The following is a 24,358-nucleotide window of genomic DNA, read 5'->3' on the forward strand; positions in this document are numbered from 1 at the left end:
ATTTCCTCCTTATGGAAAAAACACTCTTTAAGTTACTTTTGCATGAGTGGTATTGAAAACAATTTTTTTTTTTTACTGAACATATAACACACACAAGGGACTGAGTTGGTGTCTGGAAAATGGAAAGGATTTCCAGACCTGAAGGAATTTCAGGAAGCGTTTTAGATATGGGATACACACATACCCCTGTGATGCCTTGGTAAACATGCCCTGAGTGGTATAAATTCAAGGACCCACCAGGGTCCCCTTGGGGAGGGTGCTATTTCCTTGCCGCTGGTGAGCAAGGGAGTTATCACAACACAATTGACAAGTCTTACATTTTCATTTGTCGGGTTGAATGTTAGCACACCGTCCATTGCCAATGTGTGTTTAGACATTTATTTTTCTCTGAGTGCATGTTCCCACCGTTTCACTCTGCAGACAAGTGAGAGAGGAAATTTGACAAGCAATTTGTATTATGTCATTTAACACCAAATCACATCCTTCGTCTGCCCCTCTAATCACACAAAAGCCTCCCAAAGCCCAAGAGGTGTGAAGTTCCAGAAGCTTCTGAGGTTATTGAGGCGAAGGGAGACACAGTAGACAGGAGGGAACTTTAGCAAAAAGAATCTTCCCTCCAGCTCCTCTATATGACCATCCCATGGCTTTCAAAACGTGACTTCACCCATTTCTAATAGTTACCCAGTGTTGTGAGGTGAATGTTTGTGTCCTCCCCCTAAATTCACTTGGTGAAGCCCTAACCCCCAAGTGATGGTATATAAAGGTGGGGCCTTTGGGAGGTGATTATGTTTAGATTGTGTCACACGGGGGAGAGGTGAGAGGCTGTTACAGTTTTAATGCCCTCGTAACAAGAAGAGAGAGAGAGTTCTCTCTCCACACACATGCACTGCGGAAATGCCAGGCGAGCACACACACAGAAAGCACCCTCTACGAGTCTGGAACACCAGGAATCTCATATATCAGCACTTTGGTCTTGGACTTCCAGCCTCTAGAACTGTAAGAAACAAATGTCTGCTGGTTAAGCCACCCAGGCTGTGGTATTTTGTTATAGTGGCCTGAGCTAACACACCTGCTCTCTCCCCTCTGTGAATGTCTAAGGCAGTGGCTTTCGACAAGGGGCACTTTGCCCCCCAGGGATATTTGGCAATGTCTGGAGACCATTTTCCTTATCACACCTGGTGTGGGTGGTGGGTTTGCTCCTGGTGTGTGGTGTATAGAGGCCGGGATACTGCAAACCACCTCGCAGTGGCCAGGACAACCTCCCACAACAAAGCAGGATCCAGCCCAAAATGCCGATGGTGCCAGAGTGGAGGAAACCGCCTCCAAATCCTATCCAGACATCTCGCCAGAAAGCCCTGGAAATATGACAAATCCCATCTCTCCCCAACAGCTGTATTCTTTCCTATCTTTCTCTGATAATTCTGAAAAATCATCACATCTAGGAAACCGATCAAAGCACTGTTCTTGGCAGCCGATGAAATTAGCTGGAAACAGCTCAGGTGTGACCCACCCCCGCTACAAATGACCACACTGTGTCCCCTCGTCCATCCATGCTTGAGTAACTATCCCTTCCTGTCCCTGTGGGCTCCCTGGGGGAGCAGTTCGGGGTGGGTGAGTTCCAGCCGCTCAGGTGTGCATGCGTCAGGCGGATGACAGCACTATGAGAGAATCGTCCAGAAACACTTCTGAGGCCAGTTCTCCCTGAACGATTTCTCTCTCTCCACACAGACTCTCTGGTTTCCCAGGCAACCAAATGCATTTCTGAAAGACATATATGCATGCAAGATTTTTATGGTGAAAATAAAACAACATAACATTAAATTTAAGACTGACTAACATTAGAGATCATTCAAACCTCTGAAAACAACTACCTCCACTTGGGGAATATAGCTTAGGCTTCAGTTTTAAATACTATCTTGGGATGCTGATATATTTGTAGTGGTTGGGTTTGGATGGGGTTCTGGTTTGTTTGTTCACGGCTCCTTTTTAGATGTAGAGATTGGAGGAGGCATTATTTAGTGCAATGTTTATGGAATGCCTACCTTGATCCAGGCCAGTCCTAGCCAGGTACTAGAAGCTCAGATGATCAGCACCAGTATCTCTTGCCTCACGGGGGTTACCTGCTGCTGGAAGGATGCCTGGATTTGGGTGGGGAGGGGCTGCTAAAGCAGCTTCTAGAGGGCAGGATGTAGGACCTCCTTCCTAAATGCTGTGACCCCTGAGCTGAGCCTGGAGAAGTCAGTTAACCAGACAGAGGAGTGAACAGAGGAAGCCAGAACAACAAGAGATAAACGCCAGCGCCCCAGCTCCTGTGCTATATGCACAAAACTCCAAGCAAGGCCACTGGGTGAGAAGAGACAGGCTGTCTAGACAAGACCTGCAGGGTCCTGTCCAGCCCCAAAGAACGTGTGTTTTATCTGGTAACTAACTGATGGGGTGTGGGGGGAGAGGGCACGGACATGTCAGCAGAAGAGGGACACACCCGAGTGCATGATCCCAGTTTAATTGTGCAAGGATGAAAACATAACTGATTTGTCTTTGTGACGGCGTCTTCAGACCTATACGACAGAATCAGGCAGTAAAACGGATTGATTTCTCTGGTTGTATTGCGCTCCCCATGAACAAAGTCGTAGTATTGATGTACGCTTTCCATGCTCTTCAGACACCTGAATATGCACTGATTCTGTCCCTCTGTGGGATCATTGCTTGCTGTGTTGTAAACCCAGAGCTCCTCACAATGCCTTCCTTTCACCTGGGAAACACGAAAAAGCCTTTTTTGGTAGAGTGTGTGTGAGGTCATGTATATCCTGTAGTCCTTCAGCCCCCTGGTTGTGACGTCATCTTCCTGGCCAGGTAGAGGTGTGTCCTGGCAGTTTCCCTGCGTCTCTGACCCATGCAGACTGCTGCATGCAGGTAACCTTTCATTTCCAAGGTAGGCAGCCCGGGCCACACTCGCGTCCGTGTTCGTGGAGGTGTTTGTGGTAGTGAGACCTGTGAGTGAACCCTCCTGAAATCTGTGAGGAGACCCAGTGAGGCGAGGACTTCCTTATGACAAAACTTTCAACTTTTACTTTCTGTTCTCGGTAATGTTGGAAATTATCCCCATAAAATCGCCTGGGCTTTATGTTGCTGTTGAAGACTTTCTGGAAATTGGCCTTGAGCTTCCCGTGCGTGCGTCAGTGCTGGGTCTGTGCTCAGGTGCTTCCAGGGACTGCAAAGCGAGCTTTCTTTCTAACAGACTAGGACAAAGCCGATTCCTGTGGTGATGACAGTGGATTCCAGCTGATGCTGTGATCTGGAAACCATCGTTTTTTTATTTAAGTAACGTTTATTTGCTTGGCTTATTTTATTATCAACACTAATCTGAAATTTTAAAGACCTAGAGGGTGGGGATGTCATTCAAGGAGATTTCCAAGTGTGCTCAAAGGGGAACGGCAAATAACGCATAATTACATATGACTGATGATATGTGAGTATGTCAAATAAAGCAAAAGACGGTCAACTGGTATCTGTGGTCGCCTCTTCAAAGGAGCTGCTTTAAACAGGGACCTAAACCCAAATGTTACAGTGTGTTAGTTTGCTAAGGCTGCCATAAGAAAGTACCACTAACTGGTTGGATTACACTAGGTATTTGTTATCTCACAGTGCTGGAGGCTAAGAAGATGCTGGCAGGGTTGGTCCCTTCTAAGGGCTGTGAGGGAGCTTCTGTTCCAGGCTCTCCCCTGGCTTCTGGGGGTTTAATGCTAATCTTTGGCTAATCTCCATGGCCTGAGAAGCATTACCTTGATCTCTGCCTTCATCTTCACATGGTATTCTCCTTGTGTGTGTATGCATTTCCAAATTTCTCCTTTTTGTAAGGACAGCAGTCAGACTGAGTTAGGGACCTACCCTCCTCCAGTGTGGCCCCGGTTCTAAATAAGGCCACGGTGTGAGGTAATGGGACCCAGGACTTCAACATATGAATTGGGGGAGGTATAGGTTGGGGACACAGTTCTCCCTATTAAACAGCAGCATTTCTGTCTTCACCCCATGCCACCCCATGTAGCCCCATCCACTGCTAAGCAGGGAGCCACTCTGCCCCTCACCACAGGTTGGAGCTCAGCCACTTGATGGTTCTGGTGACAACCTGCACAGATGACAGTCCTGAGTCTCCAGCTAGAGAGGAAGGAAAGGAGAGATGACAGAAAGGGAAAGGAACACTGTGTAAGGGAAATGAATAGCAGGGAGAAGAGAAGGCAGTGTAGTGAGCTGAATGGTGGCCCTGCACAAGGTATGTCTACATTCAAATCCCGGGAATGTGTGAACGTGGTCTTATTTGCAAAAGGATTCTTTGGAGATGTAATTAAGAATCTTGAGAGGAGACCATCCCAGATTACCCAGGTGTGCCATAAACCCAATGACAGTTGTCCCTCAAGGAGACAAGATGAGATGACACAGACACGCAGAGGACAAGGCCATGTGAAGATAAAGGCAGAGATGGGAGTGACGCAGCCACAAGTAAATAAATGCCAGGAGCCACCAGAAGATGGAAGAGGCTTCTCTCGTAGAGCCCTCAGAAGGAGGCTGGCACCTTGCTTTCAGACCTCTGGCCTCAAGAACTGTGAGACAGGAAATTCCTCATGTTCAAAACCCCCCAATTTGTGGTCATTTTTAACAATAGTCACAGGAAACTAACGCAGAAGGAAGGAAAGAAGTGCCACTTGCAGGGACCCTGAGTGTCACCAGTGGTGACTGAGGGGGCACCATGTTGAAGTCCAAGATTCCCCCCCAGCTCTTCTCTGGTCTGACGTCCTTGAGGAAGGAGCAGAACCACCAGGTGATTCTGTTCCCCTTCCCAAACCATGGTTTCCCTGCCTTGAACATGGCTGTTTATTCCAGTCCCCGCCCGCCTCTCGGCTCCTGTACCTAACCTTTGTGTTTTGTCCCAGAAAGGAAAGTAGTTGCTGGAGACCTCTGTGTAGCTAACAGAATCACATTAGGCCAAACGAACACTGAATCTTCATGCTTTCAAACAAGCTTACAGGCCAAACATTCTTGGAAACAAACTCAAAGATTCTTTCGGCTTTGAAAATTAGTAGCAGAGACGTCTCATACTGGATTACGAGATGTATGTAGAAAGCATTTCTCTGATACGAAAATTCCTAATTGTTTTTGCTTGATGCTGGGTTTGGATATGCATGGTTTGGGTTTGGGTTTGATGGTGCTGACCACAATCATCGCACAATAATAACTAAACTGTTCGTAGACCAGCGTGTATGCTTTTGGGTGACACTCTTAGATCACGGTGAATCAGCCTCTACAGACAGCCAGGGCAGACGTGCAGTGCACGCTTGGTGTCTCCATTTTAGAAGGTGACACCGCTAAGAAGTCATCCTTACCAAGAGTATGAACCTCCCATCGCCAACCCTCACTGCAGTGAGAGCTGCCCCCCCCCAACCCCCACCATGCAGCCTTCTAGAATGTTCAGGGCTGGTGCCCATGTGCCCTTTACTCTCAGACAAGTATGCTGGACAGCCTCTCTCCCCTGCCTGGGCTCCATAGCAATCGACCTGAATAGATACTTAAAGTTTTCAAAAACTGTGACTGTTTAGGTAAGAAACCTCAAATGCCAGCCACTTGGTTTTGGGTTTTAGAACAACTGACGTGCAGAAAGTCAGTGTCTATATTTTCCTGCTTTTTAAATATTCTGTGCAATCTCTTCTGTGCCTCATATCTTCTTCCTTTGCTACAAGTAAAATCCCATTACAGTAAAGAAATTGCCAAAGGACTATCCAGCTTTTTTTCTTTTCCTAGAATTTTGCAGTATCAACTGTGGCTGGTAATGAATATGTCATCATCTGGGGTCAAATCTAATATTTAGTCATTTTGATTGAGTGGGATTAGCAGAAATAAACTTTGGTCTGTTTGTGGTCTTCTAGGCTCATTTTTCGTTTCTGACTTTACAACTACTTGGTCTCTTTTTATTCCTTATCTTCATGCCTTATCTTTTTCTGTCTATTACCTTGTGAATGGTCCATATACAGTAATTTACTGCATAATGACTTTTCAGTCAATGAGGGACTGCATATAGGCAACGGGGGGGGGCCCATAAGATTATAATGGAGCTGAAAAATTTCTATCGCCTCATGTTTGTGGTGACTCTGGCGTAAAGAAGCCTACCACGCTGCCAGGTGTATAAAAGTACTGTAATTACAGTAGTTATTGATTTTTTCAGTGTAGCACAAGCACACTCACCATTTTAAACTCATCGAAGTATAAACTATGTAAGTTTTCCTTTAACACTCACCGCATAAGCTACAATATAAACCCTGGAATTTTGAATAGATTAATAATGCCAACAATTTCACATGAAATGTCCTCTCTGATTAATTAATAGACAACGGGCAATATTATATATATAGCTCCAGATAGCTTTACAGTGCATAGCAGGCATATTTTCTCTAGCAAGGTAATTTAAAAGAATACCTAAAATACAAACCAATTTTTATTAAAATAATTGGTCGTATCTTTGGGTTCTGATGTTCTTTCTCTTGAAACTGGAATTCTGTGTACTATAAAAATACAAAAGATGTCATGTTTCTTTATTCTGGAAAAATCAGGAAATCTATGGGCAGAAACTGAAAAGCAAGCTCTGACCTAAACATCAAGTTTTAAAAACTAACACTATTAAAAATCAATCTCAAAGTGAGGACAAATGATGAGATTTGTTTTTAAAAGAAAAGAGATCGTTGCTTTTGTTAGTAAGGAATACTTTAAATCCTCTTGTGTCTGGGGAAGATTAGCTCCTCAGCATAAGGGATGCAGGGACATTACAAGATGTGGAACAAGGTCAGGCCCGGTGGCATGTCACTTAGGGCCCCATGATGTGTGTTAGGATAGACTGAGGGATGGTCCAGACAGCCCCCAGCTGCCTCCACTTATCTGCCATCTGAGGTTTATTCCTGCTGTGAAAGTAGATCTTCCTCGAACAGGTTTTATATAAGTAAAATCAGACATTCCTGGGGAGCCAGTCACCCAAAACTCAGACCCTGGGGAGCCAGTCACCCGAAGCCAGGTAAGACCCATTGGTATTCAAAACTCAGGTCAGTCATTTAAGTTAGTGTTCAAATTGCCTAGTAGAAACCAATGCTTGTATTGGCTGGTAGGTACTGGGAAGAAACTTAACTTGGGACACAAAATTAAGTGAATTTCAATCAGTGAACTTCCTCTATTTGAGAGCCAGCACTGGAAATCCCTCCATGTGCAGCTAGCTCACTGGTTAACGAGGAAGGTGGAATTGCAGGCAAGCAAGTATCCATCCTTCTGTGACATTTCTCTCTCTAGTTTACGAAGTCCTCTCTGAACAATGTATTGGAGTTGGGGGTGTGAAGTGAGAACAAGACAGATGCATTTAGGAATACGGTGTATTTACAGTGAGCTGCTCCCATCGGTCAACACTTAGCACATACACTCTCTCTGTCCATTAGTTGTGCATAATCAGAGTAACTCTTTCGGTGCTGATTTTATCAACACACAATCAAGCTGTTTTGAAATTAAGACTTATTTGGTGTTAAACTTCTGTGGGTACTTGATGATATATCCTGTTTCCCCAAAAATAAGACCTAGCCAGACCATCAGTTGTAATGGTTGCATCTTTTGGAGCAAAAATTAATCTAAGACCGAGTCTTATTTTAATATAATATAAGACAGGGATAATATAATATAATATAATATAATATAATATAATATAATATAATATAATACCGGGTCTTATATTAATTTTTTACTCCAAAAGACGCATTAGAGCTGACGGTCCAGCTAGGCCTTATTTTCAGGGAAACACAGTAAACAATCTGTAAGCATAATAACAAGAACACAGGGCCGGAACACAGCTGCCCTTATTCAGCGGGCTTACCCAGAGTAAGTCCCTCAGAATCCGAGTTCTCTGGGGAGGGAAGGTGGGTCATGCAAAGAAAGGTTTCTCTGTGCAGATAAATTAGAGAAAGTCTAGGTTGAACTAAGTTCACCGAGTGGTTTCACCCTGGGGTCTGTCATAGAGGTGGGTAACACGAGCAGCAGGATAATGGGAATGTAAGTCTCACCAAAGAGCTATTGTTGTGTCTTCTTACATTGTGTAGTCAAAGAGCCCGTGTAAATTGCTTATTGATTTATCAGTAAGCACAAGGTTATCAGATGTCATTGTGTCCTCAGTTTACATTATTGTTGGAAAGATCAATTACATACATAAGCTAATTAGACACAACTTCAATGAAGGTCTATAGCACGACTGAATAAATGAGTGACAGGGTAGTGTCATACACGTGGTAAAGATTATACCTGTGAAAAGAGCTCAGAGGAGGGAGGGAGCGGCGCTGGGTTGGAGAGAGTTGTTTCTGGCCAAGGGACTCACAGAAAGGTACCAAAGCCAGGAACCAGTGAGCTCTGCAAGCTTAGACACATCATTGAACTCTTTGGAATGCATTTGTCTTCCATGCAGAGCAGCAATTGTACCTGCCTTTTTAATAGGGAAATGCTAAGCAGAAACTGAAACAATAGATGTAACTTTTCTTGAAAAAGTTAAACCACTCTATAATGTAATCTATGCAAGCAGCGTATGATGAAAACTTATAGTGGATTCTCTCTGTCTTTGTGCCCTTTATTGAGACTAATTTTTGTTTTGGCAGAGAGGTCAATCAATTTGAGAAAGCAAGAACAAGGGGACGCAGTGTTATAATTCATCGTTAGGCTACTTGCATTAATCAGTGTATTACTGTTATCCTAATGTGCTGCTGACATCAGATCAGGACGAAGTTCAGGTTCTATCCCTGAAAAGAAACTTTTTACTTAGATACCGATCTCATCTTGTCTCAGATACACTCTTGTCTCCTATAATTTTTGTCTTAGGAGAGTTCTTGGGTCTTTGTTAGACAACAATCTTGACCTACAAATAAAAAAACCTTCCTAAGTTTCTCCCCTGAAGCTAGGATCAGTGCTTACATTTTCACCTTTATTTCCTGTCTGCTAAAATTAGGCAATGAATTGAGGGATTTTTTTTTTTTGCTATCATGCTTAATATTTAATCAAATTATTTAAATTCTATTAAAATGTATCGTATCAATTCCTTGCCTCATTTTCAATACTTCTCAAAAACCGATTTCTATTTCACAAAGGTGCTTCAGCAAACCTGTTAATTAACTGCCATTTTTATTTTTAAAGTGATTCGTATACAAATTAAATATGCATATTTTAGCCACCTTTTTGTCTGTATTTCTACTCATTACCTTAGCTTTTGAAACTTCAATAGTGTAAGAATTTCTCAGAATCTAATTCAGTGAAATATATTCAGAATAAGATCTCAAGGTGCCAAAAAATACAATTCCTTTTGTCTTCCAAACAGATGGAATAGGTTATTTATTTGGAGGTAATAACTCTTCAAAGAACTGCCTACTGTATACTGCAAACCTGTAAGATTCTGCTTTATGTTATTTCTGTTTGGAGAGTTGATTATTATTTGGATCATTTTCTCAGACCCACTGCTTACCAAGTTGGTGTGTGAAATAGGTTCTTATATGTGTTATAAGGTTGTACTTGTTTTTTTGTTGTTTTTTGTTGTTGTTGTTTAATCAGGGTTAATTAGAAAAAATCATGAGGAACTTCCGTCTTTCTTCTAGAATTTGACTTAACCTCTGCCAACAGCAACCACTGATTCCGTGGTCCCAGCTGATCCCTTCTTACTATGCCTTCTTTTTTTCTCTCTCTCTCTATTTAGATAGATCTTTAATCAGTTAAAGCCACTGGCAGATACATAAAAGAGGGTTCATTTTGTAAAAATCAGTGCATCTCACTAAATAGTTATTCTACTCCAGCAGGAGCAAAGGGACAGATGTAGAGATGAACAGGTCCCATTCTGGGAAGAAGGGACTGACACGATCAGACCAGGGGACTGGTCACCATAGCCATTTTCCAGTCCATGAAAGGAAGACAAACAGACAAAAGCATCAAGAGAAAGGGATTTTTTACTTACACCTTGTTGCAAGGGACCCAGGCTTAAGAAATCAACAAACAGCAGTTTTCTCATGAGATCGTCATACCGTCCATCACATAACAGTGTCGCAAATGGCAGAGGAAAAGTGAATTCAGGAGTTAGCAATGACTAGGGAATGATTCAGAGATTCATTATGTGGGACGAGGGCTGGAAGGACAGTCATGTGTTTCTTTTGCATTTTATTTTCTTTGATGTGTTTCCTGGGGTGATCTTACGTTTTGTTCTGCTTTCCTGACTCTGGGCTGTGATACGAGCACATGATGTGCAGAGAGTCGTGATAGAGGCAGAACGAGGTCCATGGTTTCCTTCATGGTTTCTCCTGATGCTGACGCTCGGCCTGTCAGGTGCACATGTAACCACCGATATTGGTTTAGCAGTTTCCTTATTTGTGACCATAAATATAAGGGTTTACCTGATTTGACCAGTTGTACAGACATAGGTATAGCAAGCAGTGTGTGTGGATTAATTCACAAAGGCCTCTTTGCATGGTGATCAAAACTAGAGCTACATGATATTAATCATTAATAATATTAATCTTAATGTTATTAACATAATAATAAGCCTGTAAATATAGCAACATATGTTGATTGGTCTTGTCTATACAACTTAAGACAATAGTTCAATAATATTAAAAAATGCCTTGACTAATCTGTTTACTTTCTTTACCCATAGATTTTCATAGACTGAGATACAATATGTCCTTTTTCTTAGAACTTAATTGAAAAAAGTCATATCTTTACCCATAACCATGCCATAGATATCACGTGTAAAGACAAATATAATTTAATTAGGCCTTTCGAGCCCATTGAAAAATGAGTGCATTTCATATGTACAATAGATGTCTACGGCATCCTCCCAGGTCACTGTGTTGGCTTGTGCTGTGTGACTTAAGGAACCTCAGCTCTCCAGGTAGCATGGTCAGGAGCATGGAAAAGTTGGAACTCAGAGAGATGGAATAACTCCTGAGTCACATGTGATGGAGGTGAAGCCTGGTAAAAGGGACTCCGACAGTTTTGGGTCACCGATCCCAGTAGACAAAATGAAAGGGGACAAAGGACCAACATTATAATCCTAGGAGCTACACCAACACAAGTTAACTCCAAAGAGTAATGTTTATAAACATAACCTATTAAATCAAGAGTTAAAGACAGAGGAAATAGAAGCAAGAAGGCTTTTATAACACTCCCAACTCAAAAGAGAAGGTTAACCACAATTTAGTTTGTTTCATTTTGTCTAGGTAATTCATCCTCATTCTGTTGATCTTGGGTTAGTTAGCAGTCCAGTTTCTCAAAGTGAATGAATTCTGGAAATCCTGACTCAGCCCCTCAGTCATCTAAGATATCAGCTTCACAGGAATGCCTGTAACCAAGAGCTTATTTTCTGTAGTATCAAGTGTTGAGTACCTGTTGGAGTTCTTTAATCGGGCTATTTTGAGTTTCTTCCACAGACCCAATTATTGATCTGTGGCTCTGGCAAGGGTATTTAGGTGAGCATGAGTGAAAATCAGAAACCACTTATTGATGATATGGCTGAATAGCTCTGATTATTTACTCCTCAGAAGCAATAATATCAAAATTGAGACGAGTTTAGTTTTACAAGGAGTTAGCTGATGACTACCATGAACCATTACGGACAATGAGGCCACCCAAAAGTCTCCAGGGTCTTTTAATTTATTCCATAATGAGCGTGTTAGGATTACTACCAAGTAAAAAGGCTCTTTTTGACCTAGTGATGGAATCTTTTCTGCAAACTCTTGGCTATGATTGTGCCATCCTTTAACATGAAAGGAAACGTGCTTCTAAGCAAAATGAAAGGTTCATAACTGCTGAAGCACAGTCACATAAGTTGTCATAATTAAGTGGAGATTGAACTTCTCTTTTTTCATTTGCCAGGTCTTTTTATGTTGGGGGCTTGATAGCCAGGACAGCTATCACAATAGTATTAAACCAAATAAAAACCTGCAGAATGCCAAGCATAGCTCATTAGTTCTAGCATTCCTTATTTCCTAAGGTGAGGAAGAAAACTCTTTGCTGTTACCCACTAGCACTCTGGGAAACCCCAAAGATGGTTTAGATGTAAAGACACTTTTGAAAGTTTTATTAGTTTGACTATGGGGTGCAGATTTGGGGAAGGCAATTTTAAAAAGAATTATTAGGGGATGCAGGATATGAGTATAATTCCTTCAGAACTGTCCCGTGTAAACAAGCATTCACTCTGTGTCAGTCACCAAACGATGCCATCCTGAATGCTTCACCTCTTTGGTCTATAAGCTACATACACTAGTTTTAAAACATAGATTTTTGTTTGTTTGTTTTCTCCCCTTTCGTGATAAACTGTCTGCTTACATTCAGTGTCCTTAAAATATACACAATGGCAGATTTTTATGATACATTAACTTCCAAACATTTCCCGAAGAGAAAGGAATGAGGAAAGGTGCTAGCCACATCATAAAAATAGCAATAGTGACTAGAAGAACATTGCAAAGGCCAACGGTCTTTCTTTGGCAGAAGAGGGAAAGGCTGCTTTTACCTTTACCTATAGACACACAATCACAAGGAAATCTGTGCCTCACTTTTACATCTTCGACAACTAAATTTAGAGTAGGGAAAGGACTCTGAGAAGACGGTAGATGAGAAAGAAAACCAGGAATCTGTCCCCCCACACAGATAGCAATCACATTGGCAGAATCTGTCTGATGTAACTATTTTATAATGCTGGAGTCTAATGAAGGCTTGCAACTTTCAGGGGAAAACTTGGCAGTTAATTATGGTTATTTTCGGTCATTTTTGTCTCTTAACATAGTAGCAGCTACCCATCCCTCACCCCCAGCTTTTGACAGGCAGGTGTTTATGTGTTCATGGAGCAGCTTGCATACAGCTGATGGGAACCAGGGTGGGCAATAAGGATTCTGTCCTTCAAATGTTGGGGCTCTGTATTCTGATTGCTGCCGCTGACCATGGAGTTGCAGACAGAGAGGCAGCCATTATTATAACCCCTCCCCCAATGTTGCAAGCCCCTCTCACCTTCAGCTGAAGTGACTTCCGGAGGACTTAAAGAGTTGGTGCTCTTCCTTTCCTTCATTTTTTTCTTTTTCCCATTTTGGGAGCCAGACATTAAAGATTAGGACATTCAAAGCAAATACATATGTTAGGGAAATTAGAAAGTCACCATGCATGCCCAGGAAAAAGCACAGATTCAGAAAAGACCCAAGAAGACCTTAAGTTTACACCTCAGGCTGGTCCTAAGCCCAGAGACATCCTCTAAAAATCAAAAACAAAAAAACCCATGAAGCTGGGGAAGGGAAAGAATCTGTTTTCCAGAATTGCTACATCATTAGATTCCAATGTCCAGTTTTCAACAACAACAACAACAACAAATCACAAGGCATACTAAGAAACAGGGAAGTATGGTCCATTCAAAGGAAAAACTAAACCAACAGTAACTGTCTCTAAGAAAGACTAAATGGCAGAACTACTATACAAAGAATTTAAAACAATTCTCTTGTAGATGCTTAAAGAACTAAAAGACAACATGGAGAAAATCAAAAAATTGATGTATGAATAAAATGGAAATATCATCAAAGAGATAGAAAACCTAAAAGGAAACAAAAAAGAAATTCTAGAACTGAAAATTACAATAATTGAAATGAAAAATTCATAGAGGGATTCAAAGGCATATTTGAGTGAACAAAAGAATCAGTGAACTTGAAAACAGGACAACTGAAATGACCAAGTCCAAGGAATAGAAAGGAAAAGGACTGAGGAAAAGTGAACAGAGCCTAAGGGATCTGTGGGTCACTATTAGATGAACCAACATGAACATAGGGAAAGCTCCAGAAGGAGAAGAGAGAAAGGGCCATAGAGATTACTTAAAGAAATAATGCCTGAATACGTCCTAATTTAATGAGAGATATGAATGTAATCAAGAAGCTCAAGAAACCCCAAGTTGGATAAACCAAAGAGACCCACAATAACACAGATACTCAAACTGTCCTAAGAGATAAACACAGTGAATCTTGAAAGCAGCAAAAGAGAAGTGACTCATCACATACAATAAGATTCCTCATCAGAAACTTTTAAGCCAGGAGACAATATTTTCAAAGTTCTAGAAGAAAAAGACTCCTATATTGGGCCAAACTGTCTGTCAAAAGTGAATAGAAATTAAGAGATTCCCAGGCAAACAAAAGCTGAGAGAGTTTGTTATCACTAGATGGGCCCTGCAAGTCAAGGGAATCCTGCAGCTTGAGATAAAGGACAGTAACTAGAAGCCATATAAGGAAATATGTATCTCAGTAGAAGTAAATACATGGGTAATTATAAGAGCTGATATTAGTCTAAGAACAGTTTGTAACTCCACTTTTTGTTTCCTACATGATTTGAGAGACTGATGCATTAAAAAAATTATTTATGTTTTTGGACACACATAAAAATATTACTGTTTTATGTTTTTGGACACACAACATACAGACATGTAATTTTGTGACATCCATAACTGAAAGAGATGGAGAAGGAGTTATAATGAGCAGTTTTTGTATGTTATTGAAGTTAAATTGGGATCAATTTAAATTAGAGTGTTATAACTTTAGAATATTAAATGTAATCCCCATGGAAACCACAAAGAAAGTAGTTATAGAATATACACCAAAGGAAATGAAAAAGGAATTAAAACATTTCGCTACAAAATCAAATAAACACAAAAGATACAGTAATGCAGGAAATGAGGGACAAAAAGCTACAAGGTATATCTAGAAAACAAATAGCAAAATAATAATTATTGTAAGTCCTTCCTTATCAGTAATTATTTTAAGTGTAAATGGATTATTCTCTGTATCTATGAGTCTGTTTCTTTTTTGTTGTTTTGTTCTTTTTTTTTAGATTCCACATGTAAGTGAACTCATACAGTATTTGTCTTTCTCTGTCTGACTTGTTTCACTTATCAGTTTATCCTCTGGGTCCATCCATGTTGTTGTGAATGGCAAGATTTCATTCTTTTTTACCGCTGAGTAATATACCGTATCTTCTTTATCCATCATCTCTCGATGAACACCTGTGTGTCCATGTCTTGGCTATCATAAATCATATTGCAATGACAAAGGTAGAGGGGAATAAGAGCTACAAACTTCCAGTTATAAATAAGTCATGGGGATATAATGTACAGCACAGGGAATGTAGTTAATGATGTCGTAATAACTTGGTAAGGTGGCAGATAGCTACTAGCCTTATTGCGGTGATCACATGGTAAAATATGTAAATGTCAAATCACTAGGCTGTATACCTGAAACTAATATAATAACGTATGTCAACTATACTTCAATAAAAGACCAATTTTAAAATATACATAAGTGGATTAAACTCGCCAATTAAATGACAGAGATTGGCAGAATGGATTTTTAAAAAATGATCCAACTATAGGCTCTCTTCAGGAGACTTACTTTATAGCGGGAGACATAGTTTGAAAGTGAAAGGACATTTGTACACATACGTTTATAGTAGGATTATTTACAATAGCTGAAATGAGGAGGCAACCCAAGTGTCCACCAGCAGATGAATGGAGAAGCGAAGTGTGGTGTATGCACGTAATAGAATATTATTTAGACAAAAAGAAAACAAATTCTGATGTTACAATGTGGATGAAGCTCGAGGACATTATGCCACATGAAGTAAGTCACATCAAGACACATACTGTATGATTCCACTTCGAAGAGGTACTTAGAGTAGTCAGAATCATAGAGATAGAAAGGTGAATGTTGGTTATTAGGGGATAGGAGGTGGAGAGTTAATGTTTAATGGTCTAGAGTTCAGTTTTGCAAGATGAAAAGAGTTTTGGAGATGGATAGGGTAATGGTTGCACAACAAAATGAATTTACTTAATATCACTGAACTGTACACTTAAAATGGATAAAGGGTAAATTTTACATAGTGTATATTTTAACACAATAAAAAATTGAAGGGATAAAAGTAAATTTAGAGTATCTCAGCAAAAACTCACAGGTCGCTTTTAGCAGCTCCAGAAAGAGGGAAGCTAAAGAGAGACTAAGACCTCAGAGATTCCAGCTGACATTTTTTTAAAATATGTTTTCTGTAAAGTTGGTTTGAGACATTTGACTTTATAATGGTGCAGCACAAAGAACAGCTGTACAGAGGACTCTATCAGTGATCCAAAGAGATTCGAATACATAATCAGTATAGGAAGGGCTCACTGGACATCTGTTGTCTGCCACCTTACAGAGCACATGTGGTTAAACCATGAAACCACTACTCAATATTGCTGCCACCAGTGAGGAAACTTCCTGGCAGTGCACAAATCAATACCAGAAATTGAAACAGGGTCACAAACAAACAAACAACACAGAAACAGAAGCAGTCAGCAAGACCGAAACTCCGTTGCCCATCATGAAAGTTCCACCAGCTCTTGTCTCTACAAGAGCTCACAGCAAAGAGTGCCCATCTTGGGTGACACAACTTGTTAGGCCTCCTGAGTCCATCCAGACATCTCATGTGCCCAACTCTAAACAGAAGACTTCCAGAAAGAAGCAAGCATAGAAAGAGAAAATCATTTTTACTTGCAATTTACACACACACGCACACACGCACACAGGAAACAGTAGCAAAAGTTACAGGGTTACACTTAGTCTGTCATTGATGCAAACAGTAATTATTTTTAACACAATTGTGATATGTGCACTAGTCCTCTCATATTGGTATTGCGGGAGTCGGAAATGAAGTTATTTTCATTAGAGACTAATAACTTAGAAGAAATGGCCCAAGGATTCATTTCTATTGGGAACTTGAGCAAAACAGAGTGACCTGTTTGGTGGTGGTGGTGGTGGATTTGTGTTTTGTTTTGATCTCGGGAAAAAATGTGCTTTTCTTTTGTTGCATGTGATTCTGTGACAGTGGATAACGGGAAGCATACTGATTCCTTACGGAGGCAGGGCCAGGTATCCACTTTGTTTTCACCAATCGAGGTGTCTTTGAACTCAGTATGTCGTTTTTCCCTGCGATGGGATTTTGCTGTGTGGTTCTCCCATACGATGTACTAATTGTGCGTGTTCTTCTTTCTGTGAAAAAATTAAACAGAAATCCAATTTGTCCATTATTATTAAATCTTAGAATTCACTTGTTGTTCACTATCCATCTCACGGCCCCAGCTGGAAATTTCTGAATCCTCTTTGTCTCCAGGAAGCCCAACATTTTACTGGACTCCAGGCCTTGTCAGTTGCCTCTTAGGGCTCTCCATCATGGATGCCCTGCTGTCCCCGATCCCCCACAGCCAGATCTTTGAGCTACGTGTCTTTGTCCTGAAATATCAGTCACGTGTTCAGTGTTATCATCAGCATGAATCACTGTTTGACCTCTGATCTGTGTTGTGTCATTTACTTATTTTTAAACCAAATTCAGTGCAGAGGAAGGGGGAGTGGTCTTCAATCTGCCGTGGTTGAGAGCCTCAGCAGTTCATTGTAACACAGGAAGCTCTTGTGCCACATGGCGGGCTCAACAGCAGGGTGAGGGCTGAGCTCCAGGTGCCCTTGATGGGCTGGTACAGAAGCTCCAACTTGTTCCTCCGCCAGCTTCCTAGAGAGACAGCATCCACCTGGTGGTGCAGCCACTCCCATCCTTAGCCCAAGAAGAACCTGTGTCCATCCATTCCTCTGTCTGAAACCGAACCAAACAAACCAAAAAAGACAAAACCAGCGTGATCGCCTTGATGGTTTTAGGCTGTGAACATTCAACTTTGGCTCACACACCTTGCAACTTTTCTTCATCATCCGTGGGGCCTAGAAAGAGAATTGGCTCCAAAAGGCAGTTAACTCCTTTCACCTCCAAAGAAATCTCAGACCTCAAATCTCAGACCAAAAGCCTGAGTGAGGGATGGGGGAGGGGAGGGTGTCAAGATTCCTCTTATTAGGCAACAAGAGTGGCTTTTTCACTCTTTCTTCTGTTTATAAACTTAGGAGACAAAGAAAATATAGCACAGAGAACAATTATAGGCACAATCTACCTTGGTTGCAATGCCTATGGTTTCAATAGAAGTGCAGAGAGTGCTTGATTGTGAAGAAAAAGACTACCTGTTTCTCCCACCTTCAGTCTTATTATTCTGAAAACTTCCTTCTTGTTGCACAAGAATCCCCTTTGTAAAGTACTCTATGGCTCCCTTGACCTATAGAATAAATCCTAGGCATCTACTTCCTATATCAAGGAAGTAGACATGACAACTCATGTCAAATCTAATTTCTCCCTTCTCTGAACCCCTGTCACTAGCATACCACACAAGGTCACTTGTGGCTGTGATTATTCTATATTCCTTATTCTCTCCCCGCCCCCATTAGCCTCAAAGTTGCTAAACACAAGAAAAAGCTAAAAAGCTATTCTTGCTTCCCAAATTTTACATAAATATAGGATTCCAGGTCCAGTGTGAGAAGACAGCTTTTCTCAGCAGCATAATCAAAGGCTAAAACAATTGTATACCCTTAAAAGAATTCACAGATTTTGCACAGAGGTCTTCTCCCCTTTGGTATAATTTTACTTGATTTGTTTCTCCACTTGGATGATCAAAATATAGACTAAAATGTATCCCTCCAAATAAGCTAATAAATAGACTAAATGAAAAATCTCCAATTGCCTAGTAAAATGTCAGTGAACTATATTAGAAATAATAGAAATAAAATCTTTCCAATGGGTTTCCTTGACAGGTCATGGTTGGTTATATATGGCAGTGACTCCTGCTGTTTTCCATGCTGTGGTGCACGTGGAAAATGATAGTGTTTGTATAGCACACCGGGGCTGTTCTGGGGGGACATGGCAGTCCCTGCCCCCTGAACATTATGGGGACACCTTGTATCTCGTTAAGGGCTCACTGGTTGGAAAGCTGTGCAGAATGAAACTATATCTTCAAATTCATCTGCCGTAATTTAAAAAAATGACAGTAACAACAAACACGAGAAACCGCTGCAGCCGAGTCTTCTCTCTCTCTCTCCTTGTTTTTGCTATCAACCTTGATAATGTCCAAGGTCACAAACCAGTCTCCCACACTCCATCAGGAGGGTGAATGCCCCTGTATGCACAATAATTGAAATCATTTTTTGATTCCTTCCTCCCTCACTTCCCTTATTTAAAAAAAGCAAAAAGAACCCATCCATCTTCTAGCATCTACGAACCCCAGTTTGTCCCACAAGGGCGTGTGAGGGTTAATGGACAGATCAAGTTGCCAGCAGGCTGAGCTCAACAAGGGAAACTGTGAGCCAGAGCTGAGTGCGATTTAATGTTCAATAGATAAAGCAAGTTGCTCAGAGGGCTGCCCACAGACAAAGGATCTTTCCAAACTATTCCAAGTGCTGTCATTAGAAAATAAATATGCTACATTTAGGGGTTTTCAGGAAAACCATTTTTGTCACACACTTCTCAGCTGTCACAAAGTGAATGAAGACACTTTGCTATTTCAGTGATTTAGACATCAGCATTTTTTCGTCCAGGCTAAAATAAACCATCTATACATAGGATGAGAGCAGACACCAAGTTACAAGGGCCCGTGTTCAGTTTATTAAGATGTCATTGCCTCCTCCCAAGGGGCTCCTTTTCCTACCCCCAGGCACCAAGCAACCAGAGAGTTAAACAGCAAGGAAAAGGCCATACTCTAGAGACATGTATGGAGGGAAAATATTTCAAAGTTTTTAGGTGCTAGCTCAATAGGTCTAATGGGGGAGGGGAGACAAAGAAGCGATTTAACTTTGGATATGTACCAATTCCACCTGAAAAATTTAAGAACAGCAAACTTTGCCACAGCCACTCATTTACTTAGTTCCAGAAGTAAATTAATGGGAGGGACATAATTGGACGCTGCAGGTGGGATGAATTCATTGTCTTGCAGGGTTATCAGTAATGCCTAAAGTGCTTTGTAAAGGAAAAGTACTCCATAAAGATGTCATTATCAGGACCTTTATCATTGGGAGTGACAAGATTAATAATGATAAAGTGAATTAAGGAAGCAAAGTTGGATTTGATTTGATTTTCACACGAAGAAAAACATCAGATTAGTAAATGTGATATGGTAGAGCCCTACGATAAAATCCCATCATTGAGACAAGTGGATTATCCAGTCATTCTAGTTCAAAGGACTCCTAATTATATATTCTTTGTAAAGCTTCTCTCCCTCGATTTAAATGTTTCTCTTTGCTTCGTAGGGGCCAGAACTCTGAAGTCATGTATATGCTCATGCTCTCCACAGATCTGTGCTTTGACTCTTGCTTGTTAAATAATACAAGTCCCAACATCACTCCCATCAAAGCATTTCTGAGCTTGTTAGCAGTACCATGTTTTCTTGACTGCTGTGAATATCCAGAAGGAACCTGCTGATTGTCAACATCTGTTGAGTCCTGCGTCCCCAGTAATCTCTGTGTGTTAAATGCTTTCTGCACGTGTACTCGTTTAATCTTTTCAACAAACTCATGAAATATATACCATTATTGTTCTTGCTTTACAGATTTAAAAAGTTGAGGTTTATAGGCAATGACACAACTTGCCCAAAGATTCAGTCCCGCATCCATCTAGCACCCAAGCCCCATGCATTCACCGCGAGGAAATAACTGCGTTCTCTCTGTGTCCACAGTTACCCAATGAAGAATATTCAGGGATGGGAAACAGACACTATTGCATTCATATGCCCCTTGGGGCCTCTTTTTCTCCCCTGTCCTCACCTCTCCCTCTGCCCTCTTCTTCCATTCTGGGCTCGTTTCAACTCTTCCCTTTATTTCTTTTTTCCCCAAGGCAAATACGCCATGCGAGACCTGGTCCACAGGCTTCCAGGCGGGAACAACAGCAACAGTGCAGCGAGCAAGGCCATGTCGGATGACACGGTGACAGCTGTCTGCTGCACCCTGCACGAAGTGATCACCAAGAACATGGAGAACGCCAAGGCCTTACGGGATGCGGGCGGCATCGAGAAGCTGGTCGGCATCTCTAAGAGCAAAGGAGATAAGTAAGTCAGATGGTGCCATCCTATCACCATAGAATTCATGTTGGCAGAATGGGTTCTCCGTGTGCCTGCGGGCCCCGGTGATGGGTACCACCACTGAGTGTCTCTCTGTGGTTGCAGGTCCCAGTGTGGGTGATGGATCCACATCCATCATCCACATCCTTCTGCTCTTTGCCTCTTCACTCTGTATGGTAGGTCATCACGTAGGGCAGGAAGGGGAGTGTGATGGAGTCAGAGAGAGCTCCATGATAGTGAGAGAGCAGCACCTTCTCTTCGCAGCTGTGCCTTGGGGGCAAATGATTTCATTTCACATGTCACTATGCCTATACTACTGTCCAATCTAAACCTGAGGGTAGGCTGTCGTAATATATATCCTGGGAGAAATGATCATCTTAAAAGGATGAATAGAAATTTCCCAGGTAGAGGGGATGGCGGTGGGGAGGGACGACTGTCACATGAATGGAATAAAGAGAGATAAGGCTCCATGTAAAAGGAACTACCCCACCACAAATAGGCATGTCCCCAATTTGATTTAAGAAACTGTGGGATCTGATTGTATGCAAACGAAAAATATCTTCACAAGCCAGAGTGTCAGTGTATCAGCGAGCTGTCAATTTTACAGAAACATTCACTAACCTTAATTAAATTTCGCCTCCTGGAAGTCCCTCCGTGGGATCAAATAAGATGAAAAGGGTAAACCTTTTGTTACCAAGAATCTATTTCTTGATTTTACATTCCTTAACTCCCTCCCCACCCCCATTTCTTTACATCCAAATGCTAATGTTCTTTCTTTTATTATTAAAGGCGATGAGGGATTCACTTTGAGACTTTCTGGAAATTCTTTGATTATTTCATTTAATTCAGGATATCACCGTTGTATTCTAAACAAAGTTTCAGGGCTTCTGTTTAAGTGCCCTGAGACCTCCAAATAGGTTCACTCAATATTTCAGTATTAGGATTTAAGTACTCTTCTACATCAAGTAGCCCCATTAAACATAGGTAATAATGGTGCGAGATAGATGGTTGACTTGAATTATACCTTATGATGCTGTACGTACAATAAGCTATTCTACATACGCAGGAAGCCACGTGGTTTTCCTTTGTACATATAGCTTCGGTGGACCTTCAGTATCCTCAGGCATCTGTCATTGAAAGGCTTATGTGTCGTGAGCATTAAGAACTTAACCTGTTCATGCTTTTGTAAGCAAACACATACACAGGAAAACCAGAGTCCACAAAAAACACCCTGACATATTTGCCTGTAATCATAAAACATTCATATATTAAAGTATTCTCTCTGAATTGTAAGACTAGAGAGCTTGGTGGGGGTAGGGGGGAGGGGGTAGCATATATTAATTCCTTCCAACTGTGTGAGCATTTTTTCTGTAGTCAGCATCACTAGATGGGCCTTAAAGAAACAAGATGCTTTTATCAGTCCTATGGTTAAAGAAAATTATTTGGTGAAACCAATTAAAAAATCATTAGCGAGAACCATTTATGAAATGGTATAAATCCACATTGCCAATCCGGGAAAGGGTCCTGTTAGGTCTGGTCCACTCTTGATTATTGTGAGTGAGCAGTTTCTTTCACTACACGTGATCTCATCAATTTCCTTTAATTGACTGAAAATTTCATTATGGCATAATCACTTGTTTCATTTCATCATTCCTTTATTTTTTTTCAATGTTAACAGTCTGAATTTACGAGTTTAATAAGAAGTATTGAACAGAGTTGAGACAAGCATCTTCCCAGTTATAGTTCTCCTGCTTAGTCGGTTTCATCCATTCTTTCATTTAGTTTATCTCTTTTTTATTGACTAATTTGAGGCTCAAAACAATGTTTTTATAATTGCAGATATCCTCATCTCCCACCTACATTTCAATTTGGTTATTACTTCTCACCGCTCCTAAATTGCATCCAGAAGAATTGCTTTGAATCTTAGCACTAACCTCACCATTTATCATTCAATTCTATTATGACAGTAAGTTAGTGAGATCCCCATGGCTTTCGAGACATGTTTTAAAAAAATAGAAATTCTTTATTGAAAATAGAATTTTTGGAATTGGGATGATTTTATAATTGGAAAAGGGGAGGGATATCAATTTACTCTCGTTCATTTATAAAATGCTTACAAATCTGTCCTCCTTAAATTGTCCTTAAAAATTATTAACAGAAATTAGTTCAATCCTGATTTTTAAATTTTGGAAAGCACCGATGAAAAAATTGGCCTAGGTATGATTCTCCATTTTGTGTATCCATATGTTTTATTTATAAATATTCACGGGCTTACACACGTCGTGGTATTAGTGAGTCAGCCCATCAGGTGCCAATCACCGTCTGTATGAACTGCACAGGGCACCGTGTCTTGTTAACACAGCCACTGGGCCTGATATTTTGGGGTCTTGCTGCTAGAATGGCCGTGTTAAACACTCACAGTGATTTCACCAACTGAAATCTTCAGCCAGCCCTAAACTGACAACTCCAGTGAAGATCAGACATTGTACCATCATCAATGACTCTTACAGGAGTCTTATACTATCTATTTTGAAGGCTTGATAACTTATATTATTCTGTTCACATCACTTTTAACACTCCTCATGGACATTCCATTGCATCCATCTGTTTCAGAAGTGCATTTGTTTTGGGTGTTTTGGGTTTCTAATTTTAACAGTCATATAGAAACTAGTATTGAATGTGTCACTGTCTTTTGTCACAAGACAGAAAAGCCATTAACAGTCTCAACTCTTACTTGTCAGTAGGGAACTGTGTATTGTGGCTGAGGTTATAATCACTTGTCACATTAGAAACACTTAATTGTTCAAGCCCTTCAGTCAATAGTTATAGTTTCCAAGTAAACATTGCTATAGTACCGATCTAGTAGTTGGATCGAAATTAAAGTATAAAAGAAAGCAACGTTTCTTTGACCTTCACATGTTATTATAACACTGAAATGTATTTGGCATGTTAATTGAGAACTTAAAACCTGCTACTCATCACATATTTACACTATTTTGTAACCAAGCAAGAAGTAGAAACTAAATAAATAAATAAATAAATAATAAACAAAAACAAAAAATTAAAAATAAAAAAGAAGAAACAAAAAATTACACTGTGTCAGAGGAGTTTTTGCATATTAAATATGTTTCAACTACATTATCACTGCCCGAATATTACTATATGTTCCTCTAGAGTGGTTCAGTTATTGTCATAGACAAATATATAGCTAACAATGATAAAATACAGCAAAACATAGCATTTAATCTTTGTTCATCATTGATTATATAAGACTAAAAGGTACCTGTATCTGTGTCAGTAAAAAGATAAAAAATTCTCTCCCTTTAAGTCAAAAGAATTTAATATTAC

At 40.6% G+C, this 24,358-nt stretch overlaps 1 protein-coding gene across 5 annotated transcripts in view; it reads left to right on the top strand.

Annotated features, from left to right (window-relative positions):
- CTNND2 (catenin delta 2) overlaps window positions 1–24,358 on the top strand; it is an 840,835-nt gene that overhangs the window by 771,839 nt on the left and 44,638 nt on the right. For all 5 annotated transcript variants that reach the window (XM_081054244.1, XM_081054243.1, XM_081054241.1 and 2 more), the window contains one exon: window positions 20,788–20,998. In XM_081054244.1, the coding sequence (XP_080910370.1) occupies window positions 20,788–20,998 (211 nt within the window). The remainder of the gene's footprint in view (window positions 1–20,787; window positions 20,999–24,358) is intronic.

Source organism: Rhinolophus hipposideros (genome assembly GCF_964194185.1).
Source record: "Rhinolophus hipposideros genome assembly, chromosome: 7".
Classification (NCBI taxonomy): Eukaryota; Metazoa; Chordata; class Mammalia; order Chiroptera; family Rhinolophidae; genus Rhinolophus; species Rhinolophus hipposideros.